Source organism: Aptenodytes patagonicus, chromosome 1 (genome assembly GCF_965638725.1).
Source record: "Aptenodytes patagonicus chromosome 1, bAptPat1.pri.cur, whole genome shotgun sequence".
Taxonomy (NCBI): Eukaryota; Metazoa; Chordata; class Aves; order Sphenisciformes; family Spheniscidae; genus Aptenodytes; species Aptenodytes patagonicus.
This window is the reverse complement of record NC_134949.1, coordinates 75582040-75599781: the sequence shown is the minus strand read 5'-3', so window position 1 is coordinate 75599781 and position 17742 is coordinate 75582040. Positions and strand designations below refer to the sequence as shown.

The following is a 17742-nucleotide window of genomic DNA, read 5'->3' as shown; positions in this document are numbered from 1 at the left end:
ATATCTAGATACATGTATATAGCTGTTCATCTGATGGTATCAAAATGTGTTAATGTCTCATCTTGCAGGCCAGTTATGCCCTTCCTTTGCAGTTCTGCTAACCCAGAAATGGGAACATCATGTCCTAAGCTTTTGCAGAGTTAAATAAATACAGAACTCACAGCTTTCACAGTATACTTCTGTGAAATGACACAGCGGAGACTCAGCACGCTGTAGTGAAATACTGCAGATGTATCTTTTACAGCATAGGTATACACCGAGAATATGCTGTGTGGTTCCACAGTTCCAAAAGGCAGGCTTATGTGTTTTTTGGTGGCTTTGCATGTGTATGCTAAGTACTTGCCCTTGAGTCGTGTCCTAAAATAAGAAGTAAAGGCTAAGACTCTGGTGTAGGAAAAAGGTGGGATTTTAGGAATAAGGTGCTGGTAGACTCATTCGTTTACTAGTTCAATTTTTTTCAGTGAATGCTCATTCTGTTTACTCTGTAAGAGAGAAATAACCTTGGGTGTATGTTGTGTTATTTCAGAAGATGGGGCAACAGGAAAAACCTACATAATGATTAATATAGATGGAAAATGCAGTGTGGTTAAATTAAGAGCCTTAATCTACCAGTTGTTGTCTCACAAACTGAACGTTAAGTCTAGATAACGTTAAAAAAAAAAAATTTCAGAGTGTATACTTGGTAATTTAAGTATTTGGAAAGCAAGTTAAATTCTTTACAAACCAAATTTTGAGAGCTTTTGATTTTTTTCATCTGGGACTTATGAGAGTCTGACTACATCTTTAAGGAGCTAAGTACAGTAAGAAGACTAAACACACAAATACTTTTTTTGTCTATGGAGAAGAGTTGTGCTTCATCTCTATTCTCTAGCCATCCAGTAAAAATCTGATTTTTTTTTTTAAAGCTAAATTTGAGTGGATCTGACACAGGAAAGAGTTTAGGTGGTAGGGGATTGCACTGTTCATAAAAATAAGACTTAAGGAGAATTCCCAAATCTTCTGGGAATGATAGCTAGTGGGAGTGAACTGTGATCCAGGTTTGGGACTCCTGGCAGACTCCATGTGGCCTGTGACTAAGCATCTCCAGTATAGAAAAAAAAAAATAAGACAAAAGAGTGGTTGTGGAGATAAAACTTCTAATTCTACCAATACCCTGGGGAAGAGAGAGGTACACTTCCAATAAAATTTCATCTCAGAAATATGAGCTTAGTTGGTGACAATGTATATATATCTGGATTCAGCTTTGGATACTGTTGTACACAAGTCCCTTTTCTTATGAAATGTGTAATATTTGATGTGCGTGGGAGGGCTTTTGTTTCATAATGCAAATGCTTTTTCTTGAGGCTTCTCTCAAAGCCAGACTTGTTGAATTTCAGAATACAAGTAGAATACGTATGTGGCTGAAAACATACACAGCATAAATCTTTCTACTATGTTGAATGCTCTGATTCATGGGTGAGAAATTCTTGCCAACATGTAACTGATAAAATCAGGTCAAAGTAAAAACACTGATGTTTGTCCACATCAATTTGTGCATGTGTGTTGGGGGTGAGGAGGGGGGAAGTAGTCCAGTAATGTGATTATGATGGTCTTTTTAGACACCGTAAGGTTCTAATAGCTATTTTTTTTCTCTTTCTAGGAGTAAATGAGGTAGACTACAGCCTTTATCCTAACAGAAAATTACAGGAACAATGGCTGAGATCTTACCTTGAGGCCTACAAAGAATATAAAGGATTTGGCACAGAAGTCAGTGAAAAAGAAGTTGAAGTTCTATATGTCCAAGTCAATCAGTTTGCACTGGTAAATAACATACTGTTGATTAGAATATATTAAATGCTATAGAGAAGCCTGCTACTCTATGGACAAATGTAATTGCCAGTTTCTTACTCTGAGTGCTGTGGTATGTAAAGAAAAATTTCCTTAGTCTGTTCTATGGAAACCTTCTGTTATGTTGTGTGTTAAAAATTGTCTGTAGAATATTCCTAGTGAAAGAGAGGCAGTGAGCATTCAGAAGATGAGATGAGCTTTTAGTGAGTATTTCTATTGGCTGTTTATTGGTCTGGCAAGTTCCTGAATTGGCTAGAGCTTATGGTGGGTCTGTGTTGAACTTTTTCTTGTAATGGTAAGAAGACAGAAGAACAAGGTAGTACTTCATAAGGACCTATAAATCTTCTGATTTTAAAAGCCTTTTTAAAGTAAGAGGATAAAATTTTATCAAACTAGGATACTTTAGTTAATTCCCCCCCCCCCCCCCCCCAATAATTAGGTCACTCTAGAGTCTTTCAGTACTACCTTAACTCTTTTCCTTGCCTGCAGTGTCTTGGCAAGCAGAGAGTTGCTTTCAGATTTGGTTTTGGTCACCTTAGTGGTTTAAATTCTAGCAAAGTGCACATGGAGTCTCCTTTGGTTCCCTGGAAGTTCTGCCTTTCTGTAGAGCGTGAGGGCTGTCTGTGAGTCTGCTCCCTGCTCCTCCTGTATCTTGTGCGTTCTAAGCTGTCTCCTGTCCATCAGTCTCTTTCCCAGACTTTGGATGTAAAAGCTTCACTCCCTTGCTCTTTCCCTTTGAAAGGATGGAGTGTGTTCAATTTTGATCTGCCCTCAGAAAATTCCACCTGGCTTTGGTGCCTTGTCCTTCAGGGAAAAAAACCCACATCATTCGTGGAGGTAGAATAAGAAGTCAAATAGGTATGGCATTGAGTCCCTGAATGTATTCAATCCCCAATTATGTATACTGTTTGAAGATGTGTGTCATTGTCCATCCCCCCCCCCCTTTATATCTGTGTGATTTCTGAAGATACTTTACAGGTTCACGTTATTTTTGTTACGTTTTCCAGCTAGCCCTGATCTTGTTTTGCCTAAAGGATGTAACAGGAAATGTTACAGCAAAAGTGCCTTTTACGCAACAGCTAGATAACTTTATTTTGCTTTCTCCTGAAGGATAACATGCCAAACTATTCATAGGAGGACTAAGGTTAAGAAGCCAGTTTGGCCTTATTTCAGTCCTCTTTCTGACTAATCCAAGCACACCTCTGTTACTGTGATACCTTCAGTTTTCTGGCAAAAAGCTAATGGTTGAAGTGAGGAAATACAGTTCATGTTCTAGGAAGATGATTATTAAACAAGCCCTTAAAAAATACCAGCTTGTTTGCTGTTATTCTTTTAAAATCTGTATTATCAACTGTTACTATTAAATTCAGCTGTCCCATTCATTTAGGAAAGTTAGATATGCAATTAAGTAGGCTGGTGGTCTGTTTTAAAATATATAGCATTGTTTTGTCAGTTTTAAACTATGGTCATACTAATGTTTAAGAGGATAGAGTTCTGTTTAGAGAACAGCTCAAGACCTGCCTATAGACCACACATGATGCACAAATACTGCCAAACACTCTTGTGTCAGTTAATGTGGGAAGCTTTGTGAAGAGAAAATACGAACTGAAGTTAATGGGTGCTAGTGCAAAATGCCAAACTGCTCACTATCAGGCAAAGTTATCTAGAGGTACAAGAAAGATTCACATGTAGACACAGTAGCTGCCATTTTAAGGTGTTTTCAGGCGTGTGTGCATGCATGTGTCTTCTACACTTCTGGTAAAGTGTACATGCAAGCTTCAGGAAGCAATTTAGGTAATAACTGTAAACAGTTCTTTACTGAACAGAAGTCTGAAGTATATCAGTTGTAACCTGGGTGGTCCAGAAATGTCTTCCACAAGCAGACTATGAAGCTCATGGCCATTACATGTATTTGTTCATCTGAAGTATACTAACAATCATATCATTAATGTAATCCGTAGTTTCAATCTGAAACTGAACATAGGCCTCCAGACTACTTATCTGGACTTGCAGTGGAAGCAAGTTTGGAACAGATGAGAAACTTGTGTAAATGCTGATGAGTTAGAAGTTCTCTTACACAGCTACAGATCCTATTTCTTTGTCCAAGTCAGTAGTGAAAGTGAGTTGTAGTTATAATGGCCTAAGGGTTGTAATGAAAGATTCAAAAGGAATTTCATATTTGCACTAGAGTTGAATACATGTAGTGTAATGTAATTTAATTAGCAACAGTAGAAATGAGATAGTTGTATTTCTGTCCTTTTCTTAACATGGTGTATATAGTTGTACAACAGTCTACTTAATAGATGACCTATTTTATAACTGCAGTGTTACTTTTCTTGAAAATGACACATGGAGGATCAGGATGCCAATGGATTTACTCCTTTGATTGCCAGTAATTAATTCTATAATACTTGTTTACCAATCTCTTTGGTAAAGAGATATCAAATAACTTTACAAAAAGATTGGGTTTTGAGAGTTCTCTTGTAGATAACTTTGTCTTGGTGTGAGAATATGTTTACGTGTTGGATTTTATAGAATGTTAATCTTTCACTAATTTTTTTTTTTTTCTTTCAGGCTTCCCACTTCTTTTGGGGATTGTGGGCTCTAATTCAAGCCAAATACTCCACCATTGACTTTGATTTTCTAGGGTAAGTGTGCTTGCTACGTGTAATCATAGAATACTTGAGGCTGGAAGGGACCTGTGGGGCCATCTGGTCCAACACCCCAGCTATCAGAAACTGAGATCTGAGCAACAGACCTGATCTATGTGATCATACTATAACTCTTAATTTTTAAGAGAAAATAAGACAGTAAAAGCTGTCTGTGCTTTTTGTTGCTGAAAGTTCTCTAAATTAGTATCTGCCCCTGGGCTAAAACACATAGTATAACAAGGCAAGGAACGTACCTAGAGGAGTAAATGTTTTTGGGCATTGAATGTTTTTTGTTGGGAGAGACAAAGACATAAAAGCCAAGTTGGTCAGTGTGGTGTACTATCTGTCAGATGCAAGACTGATGTCTCCAACTGCAAGAGTCAAGCAAGAAACGGGGCTCTTGTACAAAAGAGCTTGTTTACTTCTGATTGCATGGAGTGTTGATCTTGGATATTCCTAATCTTTTTTTAAAAGAATCTTTGTAATGTCAGTGAATGTTAAGTTCTGTTTCCTGAGATGCTGGCCAATGGTGTTCTGTTTCAGGTAGATGGGTGTCTTTGGCATTTTTTAAAATGGTCTTTCATGGCAACAAGCAGAGGAAGTCATCTCTCCATTGGTGACTGGGCGAGGTGATAAAATTAATCATTTTGCTTGGTAAAAGATGCCACTTCAGAATTTTCTGCACTGACTAAGCCAGTTTACTAGGCTTAGTTGTGTCATTTTGTAAATGAGACAAATGTGAACTTGTGACTAATTATTCTCAAGTAGAAGTACTTGTTAATAACCACTAGATGGCACAAAAAACCAAGTTAAAGCACAGGTGGTAGAACCCAAATGTGTCAGTTTTGAATAAAATGCTGTTCTTGCAATGATCAAGATCAGATTTCTTTGGAATTGTAGTTGTCAGTTGTTGGATAGTCTATTAAGAACTATTAAACACGAAAACAACATCTTTGATAATCCCAGAACAGCATGTTTTGCAAAGTGTAGCAGGCTGGGAGTGGGGGTGGTGGTGAGGAAGTACCTTAATATGGCTGCTCTGTTCTTAACTTCTTCCTTTGGCAGCTGCTAAGGGTCAATGTTGGAAAGAGGGTACTGGGGCAAGTGGACTTTTGACTAGTCCTACCTAGCATGCTGTTTTCATGTGAGGAGTTATCTGCTCTTAACTTCAAATCTCTCTCTCCCTTTGAATAGGTATGCAATTGTTCGGTTTAACCAGTATTTCAAAATGAAGCTGGAGGTCATGACATTAACTCTTCCTGAGTAATGAAGAGGAAGAAGCTTGCCAAGTGGATAGACAACCCCTGAATCTTTTCTGAGAACAGATACTGGAAAAAGCTAAACATTTGTTGAAGTTCTGTAATGCTCACTTGGTAGTTCTTGCTTTATAAATAATGCCTCTAAACAGTCCTTCAATGTTAAATTTATATGAAGAGCATACATACTGCTGTTGATATAAAACAGATTAGAAACTTGCTAAATCTATAAAAAGTTGTAGAAATGGCAATTTAATCCTTCTTTGTAATTTAACATATGTTGTATGTGAATTATTTATTATAAGTTTAACATGATTCCATTGCTGCTTTCATCTGTTTTTTGTAAAAATTGGGTGCAGACAGTGAAGTTGTTCCAAAGGATTTGTTTAACAACTTATTTTATTGAAGTTGCATTAACTTATATTAAAGAAAACATGGTCAGAGAATATTAACCTTTTAGATGTATACAAGCAAAATATGAGTGATAATAGACTCGTGAGATCACCAGCGTGCTCTAACTAGGGAAGAAGGTTAGGGTGATCTTTATTTTTTCCCCCTCTTTTTTAAAAAAGAAAAAGGTAGCTTTCCATATGATGGTACTTTTGTGTAAGAATCAACCAGCTTGCTGAAATAATAATGTTTTGATTTTTCCTTATTGATGCGTTAAGCTGTAGAAATGTGAAAGTTACGTGGCCATCAGATTCTTTGAGGGTATGTATCATCATAGTCTTAGGTGGACATTGTACCATCTCTAACTTCTGTGGGAAAGCTGCTTGTTTATTAAGTGTACTTTTAAAGCAGAAGATGACTATTCCAAATCTATATTGCTTTTTGAAACTTGATTCTAAATTTGAACACTATTCTGGTGTCTGCATTTGATGTGCTTCAGCAGTATCTAGCGGAATGGACTATTGAACTGAAGATTAGTGAACAGAGATCCTGTTGCACTGGGGAGCAAGACGCTTAGGTTTACAGTTCATGTATTGTTGACATCTTTCTGCTCTGTCATCTTCTAACCTTGGATTCTAGTCTTAAATGCTTGGTCCTGTAGTTGCAGATTCTGGTATGTCTTTTTTTTTTCTTTTCTGTGGTAGCAAATTACTTTTCAAAGTCTCCAGTTTGAAGGATAATATGGAAAAGCATATGACTTGAACAAAGGGGCTTTGATCATCACACACGTTTTCTTATTTCTTAAAGCTATTATACCAAGAATGGTCTGGATTACAAAATGTGAATTGAAAAGAAAATGTTTACTTAACAAAACAATGTATAAGTTTGAGTGGAAAAGAGGCTTTAAATCTGGAAAGGGGGGGGGGGGGGCGGGAGGGGAAGAAACCCACAACAGAAAAATAAAACCCAACAATGCAGTGTGGAGTTGGGCAGGCATGTACTCAACTCTGATTATACTCTGAAAAACTTTGCACTTTGGTCACATAAGTGCCCACATGTACAAAGTCTGTGTGTGTGCATATACACGTGCAAACACAAACTTACCTGAAGAGTAAATATTATGGGGAGTCTGTTGTACAGACTCCAGCAAAGATATTTATTCAGAATTGCTTTATGGCACACTGTTGTGTGTGTGTGTGGATATACACACACACACACACATATACACATGTGCTTTACAAAAGCTTGGATTGATTCAGGACAAAGAAAATTGATGTGAATGAAAAACTTTCACCTTGAAAGACCATTTTGAATGGCATTCTGTTATTTTACAAAAGCAAGGTTTGGGATTTTTTTTTCCTCTGAACTAGTTTGTATTCATCTGTTTCCAATTTTTTTTTCTTTCCTTCAGTCAAAACCTTAAAAATCCTAATACAAATGGGAGAACTGGGATTTCTTGTAACTTGAAATTAGGTAACCATTTTCGTTAGCATTTGTTAGCTGAAGGCTACTATACCGGACAAATTTTCTTGGTAGTTAAATAGAAACAAATAGCTAAAATAGACATTTATATTTTCCTTTGTAGCAGTTATCAAGGATGTTGCTAGAGCTCATGAAAGCACTGAAGACTTTAATTTTCTGTACTTTCTCCCTGCTGAGATTATTGACATATGTTGAATAATACTCTGCTGTCTTGGTAGTCCCTTTAAGTTCAGCAAGATCTGCTTGGAAGTAAGATTGATAAAGACTTTTGAACTCTTACTACTATTTTCTTCAAGTGGTGGCTTTATTTCTGGCAGTGCTGCTTTGTATTTGTGAAATATTTGAAAAAGGCTGTGAAGTTCACTTGGTCTTGGGAAATCCAACACTTGACAGATCCTAACTTTCCCAACAGTTGGCAATCCACATTCCCGTTTTAGGTACCAGTACTATTTAAATTTCAAGTTAGTGTAATTTTTTTTAGTAGTATTTTTGTTTGTATAGCTTAAGTAGCAATAACTGTAGGAGTGGAAGCTTGCTTCTGCAGAACCAAAGCTCTTCATGAGTGCAGCTCAATCTCATTCTTGTGGAGTGAAGTTCCACTGAATCCCGTAAAAGCACTTTGAAGCAGATAGTAAATACCGCAAGCTTTTCCTGAGCCACTTGGAAGACGCACAAGGGTTGTCACAGGTTACAGTGGTTGACTTTGCAGTACTGGTAGAGGCTTTCATTTTGCATGTTGAAATTCATTTTACATACTCAAATGCTGCTTTGCATCAGCTATCTTTCAAGACAAGTACAGGTTAAAACAATTCCTGGTAAGTTCTGAGGAAATGCTGTAAAACGTTTTCCAAAATGAAATGCCAGTTCCCTTGAGCCTTGTTCCACATCCGTTCGAGCTGGTAGCACTCGGATATTCTCGCTTGCTAAGGAATATCTACAGATGTGTTAGGTTTGAAGCAGTAGCTCGCAATAGCATTGCAGATTATAAGGTAGCTTGAAACTGTGAATACAGGACATTCTGAATGTAAGTTAGGTACTAGAGCACCGAACTAGAGAACATGTAGTTGTTTCAATTAATTTATCTCGGTCTCTTTAATAGCAGTGTTAAGATACTTGAAGGAGGACAAAGAAATGACTGAGCTCTAGAAACATCCTTAAGTAGTTTTGACTGACTTGCCAAGAAGATCTTCTGTTGCCTTTATGTTAAGCTAAGGGCACGAATGCCAAAATTAATAATTCTTGCTGTAGTTAAACCTATATTGTAAATATAAAGAGGATTATTAGTAATGGCATTCTTGCATAAATAGCATCAAGTCAATAGACCATAGTGGCCTGGTTGCTTTTGTAAAGCAGAATAGTGTGAATTTTTTTCTTCTCATTTCTGCAGTCAGATCTGGCTAATCCATGCCTAATTTCTTAAGTTACCTAAGCATTAAAGATTTCTGAATGATAACTAGTCTCTTCTCACGTAATTTTAAATTCCTTCATTTACACCTCTTGATTTGCATTTCAAAAGGACTTACCAAATTTGCATTAACCAGGTCTGACTGTGTATGTATATACAACAGTGTAAATAACCATTTGTAAATTAGTGTGAATTGTACTGTATCTTGCATTTATGGACTTGTGTATTGCATTGTATTCTCTCCTATTTTGTAGAAATTTCGATGTAAAGAAGAAATCTAACTCTGCGTGCAGACTTCTTTTGTTAACTTGACCTGTAACAGAGCATAATAGTTTTATGTTAAGGTATCCATTTATAGCCTTGGGCATCCGGCATCTTTTTTCCCCCCCCCCCCCCCTTAGCTTTTTTGACATTTTGCTCTTGGGAATGATTCTGGGAATAAAGGAGTTTATACAGTACTAAAATGAAGAGAAAGTCTGTTCTAATAATAGGGCAAACTGTGTCAGAGGTACATGTAGTACCTGTGGTATAGGGAAGGCTGTTAAAATTGTTTACTTCTGAAAATTTCCTATACGTTCTTGAACGCTGGTGACTTCTAAACGTAAGCATGTTGAAGTACTCTTAAAGTGTGCGCTCCCGTGGTGACAGCAATTGAGTTAGTTGTGGTAGAAGTCCCCCAGCTTAAATGTTTTTGGTGGATATAGCCTTATAATAGGATTAGTTGCTAACTTGTAAATGCTTATAATAAATGCCCAAATCACTAAAATAGTTCTGCCCGTCATTTTCCTCAATGCTAGAACTATTGGTAGCCCCTTTAGACTATTTGAAACTTACCTGAGGTATTTTCCCTGTGTGCCATTCCCTCCACCCCCTCCCCGTGCCCACAACCCTACTTCATTAGGGGAAACAAGAATATAAAAAGCTTCCTTTCCATACTTAATCATCACTATTTCCTTTTTGACTAAAATTGTGTTTTATTTTGTCAGTACATGACTTCTTAAGAGAATTTTTTTGTGTAGGAAGTCCCTTTTTGAAGAGGCCTTTAATCTTGGAAGCATAGACGTAATGAAGCATAGTTTTCCCCAAATGCCTGACTATTTCATTACTGTTGCCTTTCACTGTCTGTTTTGAACTTCATAGCGTCCTTCAAGCTGTTTAGTTTATTCTTGTCACTGCTGTGTTTAATAACTCTGCTGGAAAATACTGCTGTGCAGATCTTACTGTCCATCTGACAGATCGATCTTGATGCAGTTTGTACGTCCTGTCAGCTTTACCTGCACTGGATGAAAGGTATGCATGCTTATCGATATTGACCCTTTAAGTTACTAGGGTCCTGGGAAGTGAGTTTATTGAAGGAAGTATTAGTCAAGAGGAGGGGATGGGCTCAGTAAATGTAAGTAAAAGGAAATAATTCACATGGAAACTCAAGTGTAAGCTTTTAGTGTAGCAAGGTATTGGATATGCTTATTTACTTGCATGGTTTAAGGACGAGCAAACTGTAAAGGGTAAAGCTTGTTTCAAAATGAAGTTCAGCTTTTTTTAAAGCCTTTGGTAGCTAACAAAAGCTCACAAAATACTCTTTTGTTACTCCTACTGAAAGAAATCTTAAAACAAATTTGGGTAACTTTCTGATTAAACAAAACTTTGTTCTATAACCCGGTGGAATATTATCTCTTGCTTGAGGTAGTCCTTCCTGTAGTTTGCAGAGGAGGTTGACCACATCTTGCCTGTGCGTTTGAGATGGCTGTCTATTCTTGATTTGTTTTAATGGGGTTTTTTTGGTATTGTTTACTGTGTTCTTGGATGCCTTCTAAGGTGTGCTAGATTACTAAACTACTGGAATTAGCTACTGCCTCCTATCATCTCTTCCGCACCGGGCAAGTTGTAATTGTAGTAGGACAGAAAGCATTTGATCAAACCTTGAGGTAATGCAGGGCTGATGTTGAGCAGTCTTGCAGCTGATTCTTTTCCCCCCTTTTTGTTACTGTGGGCTGCAAGCCAATTGTTCTCATTAGTTGTGAAAGATATAGAAAGCCATGACCTTTGGTCTTGTGAAAGGTAGGTGTTCTGCTAGCCAACCACGCAACTTTTAAGAAAGGGGCTCTCAGCAGTGAGAAACCACACAAATCCAGGTAGGACGTGTCAGAAGAAACCAAACTTCGTGGCTTACAGACCTCTGGAGTGGGAAGGAAAATGTGTGAAACGTTTGCGCGTGCCAGTTGTATGGAGGTGCTCCATCTAAGTGATGTGATAAGACACTGGAAAAAGCATTGTTTGATTTTTATTTTTTTTAAAGTGACTTTTCCAATTGGTCTGATCTGTAGAGATTAAGTTCCTGTGATTAGGAAACCAGTGAACCGGGGGAGAGGGAAGAAACGTTCCAAAAGATTGTTAAAAAAAACCCCAACCTATGCAGTTGTTTAATTTGTAATGCTTAAAGTGTGTGTTGGGCTTTTCTTTGTATTTAACAGTACAGGTGGTGGTCTGCACCAGATCCTTTAATAAAGGGTTTTATTATTACTGTGAAATGTCAGAAAACTGACTGGAATGGCCCTGAAGCCCAATATGATTTTAGAACAGGTGGCCAGATTTCACCAGATTACCAAACTTGGGGTTCAAGATTTTGTTAGCTGTTTCTGTAGCCTTCTAAAGCTGTTGAGCTGCTGTCTCTACGGTGTGGAACTCTAATTCATGGACTTCCCAAATATGTTTGATTTGATGCTTACAGAGAGATGACACAGAAAAAACTTGTCGGAAATTAGAAGTTGTGTGAATGTTTAGAAAGCAAACAATTTACTTGAAATCTAACAAATTAGAAATTAGAAAATAAATGCTGAAATAACTTCAGGTACTGCACCAGCCTATTTTTGTGGTGTTGCAACTGCGTTTTTTAAGTGGTTTTTTCCCACATAGAGACCCATGCAAAACACGAGATGAAAGAGACCATGGAAGAGAAACATGAAAACTTGTATACAACGCCATAAAATGCAGCATGAACTGGAAAAAAGTATATGTTTCTAAGCTTTTGGTAGTAGTAATTCTTAAGTGTTATCAAAAAATGGTAGGTGTCAAGTCTTCAGTGTGTGAAAGAATTTTTTTTTTGTAGAAATGTTCCTTTCAACACTTTGTATCTCAGATGCAGTCTGTGGTAGTTAATAATGCTGCTTTGTACACAAGTGCTTTGAATAGTCTCAGCACTGAGAATGTATCCAATCTTTCTTAAATACGACTTAAAGTTAGATTCATTGGTTCTGTCTCAAGCCTCTTAATCCAGTTATCTGAACCCCTTTAAATACTTGCAGAAACAGGGCCATAGCGTATTAGGGATATATTCCATTTTGTGTCATTTTTTTACTGCATATTTTTCAGTGTTCTTTTAAACACAAGTCCGTTTTATGTCCTGTGAATAAAATAAGCTCAATTTACAAATAAGCCTTTGTCCTCTTCCAGCGCTGTCATCCCCCCAAGTTGTCCCCATGACCCTCCTTGTATGTTGTGGAGTTTAGATGCATCATTTATCCATTGGAGTGAATTGTATTTCTTTTAAACTAAATGTTATTGAAGCTATTATAAGGCCTTCTACCACTGATTAAATGAAGTAATGTACCTTTCAAAGAGATTTATATTGTGTAAATAATTTCAAACTGCGACAATAAAGTTTGTTTCTAACCGCACTGCTAGCATCTGTTGTGATGATTTTGCTTTCTCCAGGTTTGAAAGCACCTGATACGGAATACCTGAGAGTTCTGAAAGGCTTTTGACTTGTGTGGAAATGCATACCTCTTTCTGGGATTAACAACCCAGCTGAAAATAAGTAACTTTGAGCCAGTATTTGGCTGGCACAAAGTTAACTCTTTTAAGTTTTGCATATTGAATAGGCTTGGTCATCGACCAGTAAAATTTCACATCTGGGAGGCAGGAATTTAGATGGAGCATGGCTGTCAGTAGGAATTGCTACCAATGAGGAATCGGAGGAAAACGTGAAGTTTGGGCTGCTGTGAAGTTTAATTTACGCACAATAAGGGCTGTGTTAACTACCTGGGACCCGTTTCACAGGCTGAACTGTGATGCTGAAGGAAGGCTGTGCACCCAGGGCTAGTGGCACAATGTTAGACACTTGCTTGGGGCTTAACTGGGATGTTATGATGCTTATCAACAGAACTCTGCTTCCTCCGTCTCGGTTCTGCACCCTAAAGAAAATGATTTCACCAAGATGCAGATTTTACTTGGGCTTGAGTTACCCTCTGCAGTTGCTCGCAGTGAATTTATTGAGGAAAACATTCCTTGGGCCAAAGTCTGCACTCCGTTATGTACCTGCCATCCTTGTCACTGAAAATGGGCCTTTCCTGCATACACCAAATACGAAATTTTGGTCTTGTTTGTAGTGAGCTTAAGGAATTACCGGAGTTTGTGTATATGTAGTAAGGGACGGATAGAACAAGCAAATAAAGCAAAACCTTAAAAAGTTCTGCTGAGTGCAAAAGTAGATTAATCTTTGGGCTAAGAAAAAGCATCAACCCAGCGTTGTTGGAGACTGGAGACTTGAGCCCCATGCATCTTTGCTTAATAAGGTTTTTGTATAATAAAAATGCCATCTTAATTTGCAAGGCCTCCACTTCTTAACTCTGTCTTCTGGAAGTGTAATGATCACACAGTGATACTCTATATGCACAACTTCTGCGGCCCGAGATTCTGAAACACTCCCAAGCACCGCTGGCTCTCCACCTAAACACGTGGCCTGTTTCCACTGGGCTTTTTGCTGCTGAAGTGCTACTGCTACAGAATGGGTGAGTTGAAGAATTGTTTTTCAATTTAATAGAAAATACTCTGACTACGACTGGGTATCTGGGGTTACTTGTCCCTACTCAATTGCTGCTTAGAGCCAAGAGCTGGTGTATCTCTGGTATCCACTGCCCAAATCCTCAAAACTTTCCACAGGGCTAACCTGTGGCTAGTCTTTGTTCGCTGTTGTAATTGCAGTGAAAAGGAGATCTCCTGCGCTGATGAACTAATCCATCGTAACGTGGAATCTTTCTTTTCTTCCCCAGGTAAAAATCCTTCATTCACAACTTGGCCAGAAAATGCAGAGCAAGCTCTTACTGAGCTGGAAGTCATCAGTGGGAAGTAATAAAGAGGTTTTTTGAGGCCACCCCGGAAAATAAGGTCCTGAATAGGTTATTCATTTTCTTCAAGATAAAGAGCAAACTGCAGACATACAATAGGAGGGAAAACAATGGCATATGTAGTGGACTTCAATACGTAATGTATTTAAATGTCAACTATATAACATCTGCATTCCTAGGAGTTTCCCTGAGTGTATTCAAAAATAGCACATTTACCCTTAACAATAGAAAGCTGATTTGCGTTATATAGAATGCGTATAGGTTTATAGGTTAATAGATCTATTAAATAGAAGGCTTTGCTCCTGTTAGCACTGCAGAGTCAAGCTGTGTGAGAGTGCACTGGGGTCTGTTTTACACACATCCACAGGTGTGTGCTGCCCATGGTCCCCTTTCAGAGTCTGCACTTGCTACTGAACAGGTAGAGAAGGCTTTTGTAAGCCCCACAGTGTGCTTTTGCTGCTGACGTGCAGGGACAAAATCATTTCTTTCATCAGGAACTGGCTTTGAGACCAGAGTGCGAACCTCTTGTTGCATAGTCTTTTGGAAGCCAGAGACTCCAGACTTAAGCTGCTAACCATGACTTGTTTGTTCCCATCCCCTGTTAATATTCCCTACAATTAATCTGCAGTTCATCCTTATCCTGGTCTCTTGCCATGCTATTTAGAATAAAGCTGCTTGTCTGGTTTTTAGATTTTTAGGAGTGCGAAAGGAGCAGTACATAAAATTGTTCAAACGGTAGCAGTCACCTGAGAGGCCAAAGGTGGCGTCTGCTTCAAATGACTTTATGACTGACTGGGCCAAGCCAGAAGCATGGCTCTTACTTTATTGTCATTATTTTCTGTTGATACCTTTATTTCTCTGTGCCCTGTGAAACAGAGCGGGATGATAGACTCCAGCACTTACCCGCAGGTGGCAATGGAGCTGCAGACTGTGCCTCATTGTTGAAGAAGCTTTTCAGGACAGCTTATTTTTGTAGTACAGCATGTCATACATTGAGTTAAACAGGAAAAAGGGTATTCTTTTATCTCTCAATGAGTTGCAGCCAAGATCTGTAATTGCCTTGCTCTTAATGTTGCGTAACTGTTAGCAAGACTCAAGCCAAGCATTAATGAATTTCATCAGAACTTCATTTTTTAATGAGCATCATTAATCGTTAGTCATGCGTGCTACAACCTACACTTCTCTAAAGTGGGGGTTTGCCAATCGTGTTGCACTATAAAAACAGCAGCACATTTTCCCCAGATTTTATCAGTAAAATAACAATGAGACAAGACCGTGGAGGGAGTGAGACCAAAAAACCTCATGTATTTGACCTTTTAAATACTTAAGATGCTCTACGGAAGTTGGTCTGAAGCTTCAGCTTGTGAGCAGCTGCTGCCCCGCTCTTCTCTGGGCTGTGGTAATACTGTGAGAGCTCTTGTGAGAGCTGGTGGGGAGTGAAATGGATCTCTACCACCAAACTTGAGTTGCTCAAGCTACAGTGTTGATCTGGCCTCTTAAGATGGACTCACTGGGCTTCCTCTGGCTCTTGCTACAAAATTCGGTTAAGCTTTTAAGGTAAAACTTTTTTTCAGGCTTGGAAAAATGACTAGTCATCTACCGGCTAGTCTTTACTCCTTTGGATTGTGCAACTGGATGTGTCTAAAAGCTAGAGAAGGAGCGTCGGGTTCCTGACTGTCCCGGTGCGCTTGTCCAGATTTAGCAATTCCAGTAACTAGTCTAGTGGTGATATTTCATCTGCACCGAGCTGTCTGGCAGCTCGTTCATACTTCCTCTATATAAAGTGGGGCTGACTAACTTGCAGAGGTGGGTGAATTAAGCTGTTGTGCAGGTGTCAGACTGGTAGAGCTTTACAAGAAACAAAAGCTTTTCCCTGTTGTGTGTACTAGAGATGCATGACTACTCGTAAGTCTCGCCCAAATAGCGCAGTCTCTCACTGCAGATGCTGATTAGTACCAAGATTTCAGAAGCAGGTTAAAACAAACAAAACTAATCAAATTGTGTCTAATAATACTACACAACAATGAAAAAGTATTTTCTGTATCTTATGCACTAGACCAAGAAAATGTTTTACCCTAATCTTAACCTATGTGAATACTAATGTTTGTGGTTAAAATGGAGGAGCTGTCTAAGGTAGTGGTATAGAGAGGGAAGAGTAAAAGAAGGGAACATCATTTGCAGGGATCAGAAAGAAGAGTGTGCGTCTCTGATGAGAGGAGGAGGAGGAAGAGCTAGCACCATGGAGGAGAAAGATGAGGAAAGGATTATGGGAAAAGAGAATGGCAAAAGAGTGATTAATGAAAAGGTGTACTGACATGGGGGACAGTGGAGGGCTAAAAAATGGGGACATGAAATAAAGGGAGCACCCAGGATGAGGAAGAGAAGGTACTGAATAGAGTGGCAAGAATAAATCAGAGGTTTGCTGCAAATAATCAGTTTGCAGCTGAGGAAAAAAATAGGGGACCTCATTATGAAGGTGTCATGGTTAATTTACTTTATTGTTTCCCTGGCATATATCGTCAAAAACAGTAGTGATTTCAGATATTTTTGCTTGAATGTCTAACTGGAGATCTGGCAATGTTCAGAGCGGCTTGCTACAGTGTCCCAAAACCAGGTCTACTTGCAAGTTCTGAGCTTCGTGTTTGGAAGTGTATTTATTCATTAAATGTAGGGTTCATTTCAACTGCTTATGATTCTCTAGGCCAAAAAATTGAGAGGAAAGACTAGAAATGCATGCAGGAGATAATTCTCCAGTGTGAGTGCACATTCAGTCCCAGAACTACTCTTTCAATAAAACTCTAAACTGCTGCTATTTATGTTGTACTAACATGAATCTGAAGATCTGTACCCAACCTTTACCTAGCCTAGCTGATTATGCAAAAGTTTGAGGAGGAAATAGAAAGGCAAAAAGCAACCTCATAGGTCACCTCAAATAAAATAAGAATATTTGGGATAAAGGGGTTTCTCTCAATGTTTAGCTGGTTTTGGTTTGAGGTGCAGGGCGCCATTGCAGAATTCCTCCTAGCCTATTTTCTATGGCTAAGATTAGCAAAACCTGCTGCAGCTGGCTTTAGGGGTTGTGAATCAGAAAGACTGAGATTTTAGTAAGTTGCTGGTTAATACCTATTCCGGGGGGTGTGTGTGCGCGCGGTGAGAGAGCTGTAAATATTACCTCTTACTTTGTACAACCTGGTCCTCAGCAAGGGAGGCCAGAGAAAACTGGCAGGGGGAGGTGGCTGAGAAATTCGGCTTATAAGAAATAATATATGGATTGCATCAGTGAATTGGGGAGGTGGAGGCTACTGAGATCACTTCTTTGTGCCAAGGTTTTGTAAGTTGTGTCATTCAGTATCCTGATTTATGGCAGCTTCACTTGAGAAGTACATGCTTGTGTTAGGATGTTGCAGGTGGAGAATTACTTCGAGTGGCAAAAATAAGCGATATTTTAAACTTTGCCACTGAGTACTGTTACAGTCGCTATGTTATGTTTCATAATGCCGGACCAAACAGGGTATTACTGCTGCTTTAAATCTTCCTTTGAGCTGTGAACAAATATACATGTTAACAGCTGGCTTCGCTAGGAGGAATGTGTATCTGTCTGAGCAACT

General features: G+C 38.7%; 1 protein-coding gene across 1 annotated transcript in view; it reads left to right on the top strand.

Annotated features, from left to right (window-relative positions):
- The window catches only part of ETNK1 (ethanolamine kinase 1), a 28577-nt gene extending 21546 nt beyond the window's left edge, over positions 1 to 7031 (top strand). The window contains exons 6-8 of the mRNA XM_076342892.1: positions 1640 to 1800; positions 4402 to 4475; positions 5673 to 7031. Of these exons, the coding sequence (XP_076199007.1) occupies positions 1640 to 1800; positions 4402 to 4475; positions 5673 to 5745 (308 nt within the window). The 3' untranslated portion in view covers positions 5746 to 7031. The remainder of the gene's footprint in view (positions 1 to 1639; positions 1801 to 4401; positions 4476 to 5672) is intronic.
- The last annotated feature ends 10711 nt before the right edge of the window (positions 7032 to 17742 follow it).